This window comes from Chiloscyllium plagiosum, unplaced genomic scaffold (genome assembly GCF_037043375.1).
Source record: "Chiloscyllium plagiosum isolate Xiang-an unplaced genomic scaffold, Cpla_swu_hap1 HiC_scaffold_24, whole genome shotgun sequence".
Taxonomy (NCBI): Eukaryota; Metazoa; Chordata; class Chondrichthyes; order Orectolobiformes; family Hemiscylliidae; genus Chiloscyllium; species Chiloscyllium plagiosum.
The window spans coordinates 21,009,982-21,018,922 of record NW_028270162.1 but is presented as its reverse complement, the minus strand read 5'-3'; the positions used below and the strand labels follow the sequence as shown (position 1 = coordinate 21,018,922).

General features: G+C 40.2%; 1 protein-coding gene across 1 annotated transcript in view; it reads right to left on the bottom strand.

Annotated features, from left to right (window-relative positions):
• Window positions 1-431: 431 nt before the first annotated feature.
• pxmp2 (peroxisomal membrane protein 2) overlaps window positions 432-8,941 on the bottom strand; it is a 46,842-nt gene continuing 38,332 nt past the window's right edge. The window contains exon 5 of the mRNA XM_043715582.2: window positions 432-2,549. Coding sequence (XP_043571517.1) covers window positions 2,481-2,549 — 69 coding nt within the window. The 3' untranslated portion in view covers window positions 432-2,480. The remainder of the gene's footprint in view (window positions 2,550-8,941) is intronic.

Genomic DNA, 8,941 nt, shown 5'->3' with positions numbered 1-8,941 from the left:
AAATTTGACTGGGACTACACAATGACCATCGGACAAGCTAAACAGAGGACAGTCAGAGAATTCCTAGAAGTATGGCACACATCCACAGACTATCAATAAGCACATTGACCTGGACCCAATAATATCAGCCACTACAACAAACAACCAGAGCTGGCAACCAGAAGCAGCAGAAATGGAACCAAATAAGTTCCAGAAGATACAGTACAGCAGCGCTTCACAGGAGGCTCCAAAGCACTGAAGATGTCATCGAGACAGGGGACAAAATGTCTGCAATTCAACTTCCCAGCTCAGCAAACATACCCACAACCACGATAACTTTGACTGCATTTAAAGTTGCTTAGCACAACAGAGAAATTATAGTCATAGTCATAGAGATGTACAGCATTGAAACAGACCCTTATGAAATACAAATTCTCAAAAATCCATGGCTGTAGAAATTTAATTAATTTTATTAATTTGTGATTGTACTTTCTTTTAAAAAATCCTTTACCATTATCACAAGTGTAACTGAAGCCTCACGTACAATATTTTTCCAGGACAAATTTACTTTATCCATAATAAAAGACAATGATTCAGGTATTTCATACAGTGTTATAATGTATACGTATATTGTAGGCTATTTCTTTACAACATACCATGATATGCAACAGTACTACATGATAAATCAAATTATAGTATAGCACTTTTGTTTTAGACATACAGGGTGGAATTTTATAGAGGTCTGAGCAACATGGCTAATGGTGAGATTTGTGACAGGCCAATCTTGACATTAGGAGCAAATAGCTGCATCTTTTATGCATTTGCCATGCTGCAAGTTGCCAATTATGGGGAACCATAGCTTGTATGTACAGTTTCCTATCTTACCAAACACACAAATTGGGCATAACAAAATCTCAATTTGGAAATCACAGCTGGTACCTAGTAACTTCAGCTCACCATTGGCTGCAAGGAGTCCTATTACTCAGCACTAAATAGCATCTCAGGACACAATTCATGGACACCAGCCACACAGCCCTTATCAAAAGACAGTGGCATCTGCCATTTGCCAACACCCCCACGATCACCATGGCACTTCTCCAATTCACTTGCAGGATGCTGAGGAACACAGATTCTTATTGCAGGATGCACTGGCAATTAGTTTTGAAAGGCTGCAACAAGGTTACTTTGCACACAAGGATTGGTATACAGCTCATAGTTTGGATCAGGCTGCAATTCTGGATTGTTCAGTTGCTGGCTATCAATAAAAGGTCATATTTGGAATTAGCCATTTGCTTGCAGGAGTTGTGATGATCGCCTAATGGAATATGACAACGTGGGTGTCACCAGATAAAGAGTAACAGTGACTAAGAGATCGTGTTTTGACAGGATGTGCTAAGAATAGTAAACTGTATGGCATGATGGTTAAATGGTAACTGAGGTGAGAGAATAGGGTGGTACCTGCAAGGCAGTGTCAGTCGTGTGCCATGAAAAGCATGGCTTTGTGGCAGCTGTGCCATCATGTTCATGGTTGAGGGAAACACCAGACTGCCAATACTTGACCAGGTGCACAGTGGCCTTTCAAAGATGACATGGACATGGGGGGAATATCAGCCTTTCAGCAGATATCCACCAAGTGGGGAGTTGTTCTGGAAAAAGCACATGGCAAGATGTGACCAGAATGAGATGTGAGGTACATCACAGTGGTAGAGTCAGTAGTTAATGAGGCATTAAAAAAAAACCTAAGAACTACACTTGCTAGAAATCAGAAATTGTTGGGAAAATTCAGCAGGTCTGGCAGAATCTGCAGAGAGAAAGCAGAGTTAACTAATCAGCTCCGGTGACCCTTTTGCACAACAGTTTATTTTGAAAAAAATATAGTAAGAAATCACTCTGGACCTCATGGCTTGAGTCCCTCCAAAAACTGAACATAACTTGCACTTTGCCAAAAGATGTCATACTTTGATTATGTAATCTATCAAATGTTTGAAATGAAACTACCTCAGAGCAAGTAATTGATCAATATATTTGGAAACACTAACAAAATTCCTGAGCACATTTAGTAAGATTACAATATTAATTACCGTCAGTGAAAACTGTTAGGATGGAACAAAACTTTGACTTCAGGTGGCCATCTTGCTTTGGTCTGGCAGTTTTTTGAGCAGCAGTCTAAGATCAACTGTACTTATCACATGCAATGTACAAAATAAATTATACAATTAATAAATGTTAAATCATTAAAAGTCACTAAAAATAAGCTGTTTTGTAAATTCTGCAGGCTGGCTTGTTCTACATCTTGTTATTGTCATGACATATTTCACAGTTCCTTCTCCAAACATAAAAGCTACCCATTAGATATTTTGTGAAAACACTGAAAATTATGTTAGATTTAGGATTTGGCCAAAGTTCATTCATTGTATTTATCTTTCCAAAGTCTTTTTTTAGTATAAAAGTGTGGAAGAAATCATTCTCAGAAAGTTCTGGTCAAGATTAATGTTATAGCATCATCTCTTGATTGAAGCCAGGTAGGCATACCAGAAAAGAGCCACAAGATTAGCAAATAGCACACGGAACTGTAAAAAAAAACAAAAAAATCCAAAAATTAACAGGAAATTTCATTGCAACAGTCACAATATTCATCGTCTAGTCATTAGTATTTAAATTAGAAGCAGATTAATACCATGACTGGCCTAGCATTATTCCCATGTCATTGTGGGTTGAAAGCTTTGCCTTAATGGGTTTTGTATATAATTCACTCAAGAAACAAAAAAAAAATCAATTTGTTTCCTATTGATCTGTCAGAAGGGACAACTGGTGAAAGCAGAACTTCTCACCTGAGTAGTTGTGGGCAGGGGAGAGAAATTCAAAAGGCTTTTCAGATTCCAACTCATTTAATCACCTTAGGAAAAATATTCCCCAATTCCCAAAGTGAGTCAAGAAAGATTCCAGGAGATTAATCCATTTTGGGTAATTTAAGCTAAATCAATAGGTTACAGAGTGCTATACAGGTTAGGGACCAAGCCTGGTAAATGTAGTTATTTGGTTTTGCATGTTAACTCCAGACAAGTGCATACCATGAAAGATACTGAAGATTACTGACAAATTTGGGATTATGAAGATCAATTATTCATCATTAAGGTGCACAAACAATGTGATAAAATGTTTGGAAAGTAAATTAACACTTACATCTGAATCAATAAATTCTAACATCTTTACTTATAAATAAGAGGGACTCTCCTTCTCCATCTCTCCCCTCATCTGAGGCTTGGTAAACCATCAGATTAAACTACCACTAGTCATTCCTCTCTACTGAGCAAGAAGCCCCATGGTCTGGTATTGACTTAACCAATTTATAAACATTCAATTATAATCCTGTTTTCCATATAGGACAAGATGACAATGGACAAAGAATCAGAATTAAATATCAGGAAGCATTTCTTTCAACAGATTTGGCACCTTCTGGAATAGATTGTTAATGTACTGTATTCAATAAGTATAAGAACCCTCTAGTTCTCTGCAAGCAAACTAAATAGAATCCAGAGAGTAAGGCACATCATGATAGAAGACAAAAAATGGATCTGTTTGAATTAAAAGTGTTTGAAATACCACAGGGTCCTGGAGCCTTTGAAAGTTGTGGCCAATTTCCCAGAGTTTTTAGTGGTCCAGGACATTCCATTAGGGGTGGGCGGGGGGGGGGGGGGGGGGGGGGGGGTAATGGGTCAGTGCTCTGTGTGTACTATATCTGGATGGGGATGATAGAATTATAATAAAACTCTACATGGCAAAGTAAAGGTAAACTAACATTCCTCATTCTTCTTGAGTTGATAACTGTAACAACTGACATGATTGACCACACCAGTCTCTTCCCATGCTTCTCCATTGTCATCCAGCTGGTTGGTTCTATTCTTATCATTCAATTATAGACAAAAAACACTTGCAATGGCTTTCTTCTCATTTCAAAACTATCATCTCCGCCCCCATCAAGAAATTATTTTTGTCCCCTCTTATTTTGCATCTGCGCACTCTCTCTTAGTAACATCACTCTAAAACATCAATAATTTCATTGATGTGGCAACATCTAGCACTACCCCATCAGCATCTCAATCATTATTGCTAAATTATCAGATTTGCATATTTGGCATCCAGTACTGGATGTTCAGAAACTGCCTCCAATTAAACATTGCAAGACTGAAATCATTGTTTTCCATTCCACTCCAAACTCCAGTCCCTGGTTATTAACTCCATTCCACTCCTTGGTATAGTCAAATTAAATCAGTCCAACCCCATGATGAGCTCCTGACTGGTTAGCCATCACTAAGACCAGTTATTTTCACAACCAGGTACTCAGTAGCTTGTATTGGTTTCCAGTCAAATAACATCTCAGTTTTAAACCTCTCATGTTTTTAAGTCCCTCCATGACATTGCTTCCCCCATATCACTGTGATTTCCTTTCGACCAATAAGTCTTCAAAATATCTGCACTCGACTACTTCTGGACTTTTGAACACAAGTTCAATTGCACTAAGCTCATGGCTGTGCCTTCAGCTGCCTTAGGAATAACCCCGGGTATTTCTTCCTCAAACCTCTCCACCAGTCTATACATTTTCTTGCTTTAAGTTTCTTTTTGAAATCTACCCCTTTGACCAAGCTCTTGGTTATCTAACCCAATACTTTTTTCATTTCGCTCAAGGTCATACTGTTGTAAAATGTTCTGGTGAAGCAGTTTAAAAAACCGTATAAAAATATAAAAATCTTATTGTCATAGAATCCTTAACATGAAAGGAATCTCTCCCCACATCTTATGTGTCATTGAACACCTTCTGGTTGAGCAGACCCATTGTGTGTAGGATGAAGAGATGTAAATACTAATGTAATGTATGGGTCAAGTCAAAGATTGAGGGAGGTATAGTGTAAAAGATTAATGTGAATATGTATATACAAAAGTTTACAATACTGTTCAAAAGTGACGTAAGATTACGTGAGTAATAGGTGATGATATTCTTTGGCAACCTCGCAGCAGAGTGAAATCTTGACCTGTATTTCATTAGTGTCTATTACATTTAAATAAAGATCCTATTTAACCCTAGAGCAAAAGACTCCTATAATATTTACTCACCTCTTCCTCAGACTCAAATTGTGTTCCCCCTCTAAGTTTAAAATGATTGGCTTCTGCGTTGGGATGTGCCTAACTGTCATCAATGCTTCCTCCAAGTGACCACGCCCTAAAGTTCAGTATATCCACTGAAAAAGCAACTGGAATTGTGAATTTCATGCACAGAGAATAGAATCACAGATCTGATTCTCAGGGCTTACAGGCAGTACCATTTCCCAACAAAATCCTTGAAGTGGTAACACTTCAAGAAGACACAAGCAACTGACCCTCATGGAAGTTCTACAAAAATAGATATGGGTCCTAAATTTCTGTCCATGACCTGGATACACCTTTTGCTGAGGCATAACTGCTGAGCAAGTGCAAAACATTTGGGATCTGACCAGGAACTTCTAGTGTGGGGACAGAGAGATAAACTTTATTTGAGCCATCGTGGGGATGTGGCTAGGCAATTTTGCAAACTTCTCTGGGACTTCTATTCTGCAAGTGAGACTTGAATCCAGGTCTCCTGATTCAGAGATAGGGATGCTACCACTGCACCACAAGAACCCCTCTGGGTCTGCATTGTTTTCTTCTTTTCCTTTAACCATTAATTTCTGAGTCTGCATTATTTCTTTTTTTCTTAGCTTGTGCTATTATGCACAACCGAACGACCTTCCCACTGCCAAATCAACGTTACTTTTTTTGTTTTTTTTAAACTTGCTAATCACCACCAGTTAAACACCGATGTACCTAACTGGATATTTACAAGCAAAGCCCATTCTGAGCAATGCAAACCATCTAAAGATAATGGGGAAACTCTGGGATTGAGTCTGTTTGATTCTGGTTCTGCATTTTTTTAAAAATTAACCTATTTGTCTAATCGACCATTTCAGAGATGTCATTACACACCTCTGAAGTAGGTGGGACTTTAACCCAGGCCTCTGGGGTCCAGAGCAGGGACATTACAACTATGCCACAAAAGGGCACACGTCTGTATTATAGCTGTTTTGGCCCCATTCCATTTTCTTTTCATTTGTGGGATGTGGGCATCACTGGCTGGCCAGCATTTATTGCCCATTCCTAGTTGCCGTTGAGAAGGCAGTGGTGACCTGCTTTCTTGAATCTCTACAGTCCACCTGCTGTGGGTTGACCCACAACACCATTCAGGAGGGAAATCCAGGAATTTGACCCAGCAACAGTGAAGGAATGGAAATTTATTTCCAACGCAGGATGGTGAGTGGCTTGGAGGTGAACCTGAAGGTGGTGGTGTTCCAATTTATCTGCTGCCCTTGTCCTTCTAGATGGAAGTGGTTGTGGGATTTTAAGGTGCTATCTAAGGATCATTGGTGAACTTCTGCATTGTATCTTGTAGATAGTACACACTGCTGTTACTGACCAGCAGATGCTTATGGATGTAGTGCCAATCAAGCCGGGTGCTTTGTCCTGGATGGTGTTAAGCTTCTTGAGTATTGAGTGTTGTTGGAAATGCACCCATCTAGACTATTACGGAGTATTACATCATACTCCTGATTTATGGACAGGCTTTGGGAAGTCAGGACGTGAATTACTCATGGTATTATTCTAGCTTCTGACCTGCTCTTATAGCCACTGTGTTTATGTGGTGGTTCTTGTTGAGTTTCTGGTCAATGATAACTACCACTTTTGGTGATGGTCATAGCCTGGCATTTGTGTGATGCAAATGTTACTTGTTACTTGTCAGCCCAAGCCTGGATATTGTCCAGATCCTGTTGCATTTGTACATGGACTGCTTTGGTATCTGAGGAGTTGTGAATGATGCTGAGTATTGTGCAATCATTAGTGAACATTCCCACTTCTGACCTTATGATGGAGGGAAGGTCAACGATGAAGCAACTGAAGATGATCCAGTTACTTTCAGAATCTGGTGGGGGCATACAATAAGCCGATGACGAAGAAGGGGGCTCATCTTTGGTGCTATGTCCATCAAAACAATCGCCTCTGTGGAGTGTTCCCCCGGAGGTGGTCAATATGCTTTTTGTTTTGCTATCTACTCCCCAGTTTTAACCATGTATGAAACCAGTCCAGTCTTTTACTTCAGAATAACTCCCAGGATTACTGGAGAGATGTCAGTGAAGTTTCTTACATGGAACGTAACTCCACCCAGAAATTTTTGAGACCTAGGCAAAACATTAGCTCAATTGTATTCCTTGGAATTGGAGCCCCTTTATGTAGCTTTCATTTTCTCTTTGACATGGTTTAACCCATCCATGTCAATGCTGTACGCGAGGTACTTTACCTCATTTACCTGGAACACACTATTTTCCCCTCATTTGAGCTGGTTGTCAGCTTCACAAAAATGCCCCGGTGCCTCCTCTAAGCTCTCCACATGTGCCTTTGTAGTAGCTCCTGAGATTAAAACATCACCAGATAGATTGCCATTCTAAGCACCTCTTGGAGGATGTTCTCCATTACCTTTGAAAGATGGCACAAACTGAAGATACCCCAAAAGGCAAGAAAGTGTACTTGTACAATCCTTTGTGAATATTTATAGTAACACATTTCCTGATGACACCTCAAGCTTCAGTTGGAGGTAAGTTTGGTTCATGTTCAATTTTAAACATATGAGAAATCAGGAGGGCAAAAAGGGTGCATGAGATAACTTTGGCAAATAGAGTTAAGGAGAATCCAAAGGGTTTTACAAATACATTAAGGACAAAAAGGTAACTAGAGAGAGAATAGAGCCCCTCAAAGATCAGCAAGGCAGCCTTTGTGTGGAGCCGCAGGGGATGGGGGGGGGGTGGGGGGGGGGGGGTGGGAGGGGCGATTCTAAACGAGGATTTTGCATCAGTATTTACCGTGGAAAAGGACATAGAAGATATGGAATGAAGGTAAAACAGACGAGGACATCTTGAAAAATGTCCATATTACAGAGGAGGAAATGCTGGAGGTCTTGAAACACATAAAAGTGGATAAATCCCCAGGACCTGATCAGGTGTACCATAGAACTCTGTGGGAAGCAAGGGAAGTGATTGCTGAGCCTCTTACTGAGATATTTGTATCATTGATAGTCACAGGTGAGGTGCCAGAAGACTGGAGATTGGCTAACATGGTGCCAACTGTTTAAGAAAGGTGGTAAGGACAAGCCAGGGAACTATAGACGAGGTAATCTAGACTATAGACAAGTGAGCCTGACATCGGTGGTGGGCAAGTTGTTGGAGGGAATTCTGAGGGACAGGATGTACATGTATTTGGAAAGGCAAGGACTGATTAGGGATAGTCAACATGGCTTTGTGCATGTGAAATCATGTCTCACAAACTTGGTTGAGTTTTTTGAAGTAACAAAGAGGATTGATGAGGGCAGAACAGTGGACGTGATCTATATAGACTTCAGCAAGGCATTCGACAAGGTTGCCCATGGGAAACTGGTTAGCAAGATTAGATCTCATGGAATACAGGGAGAACTAGCCATTTGGATACAGAACTGGCTCAAAGGTAGAAGACAGAGGGTGGTGATAGAGGGCTGTTTTTCAGACTGGAGGTCTGTGGACCAATGGAGTGCCACAAGGATCGGTGCTGGGTCACATCCAAATGATTTGGATGTGAGCATAAGAGGTACAGTTAGTAAGTTTGCAAATGACATAAAAATTGGAGATGTAGTGGACAGCGAAGAAGGTTATTTCAGATTACAACAGGATCTTGACCAGATGGGCCAATGGGCTAAGAAGTGGCAGGTGGAGTTTAATTTAGATAAATGTGAGGTGCTGTATTTTGGGAAAGCAAATCTTAGCAGGACTTATACCCTTAATGGTAAGGTCCTAGGGAGTGTTGCTGAACAAAGAGACCTTGGAGTGCAGACTCATAGCTCCCTGCAAGTGGAGTTGCAGGTAGACAGGAT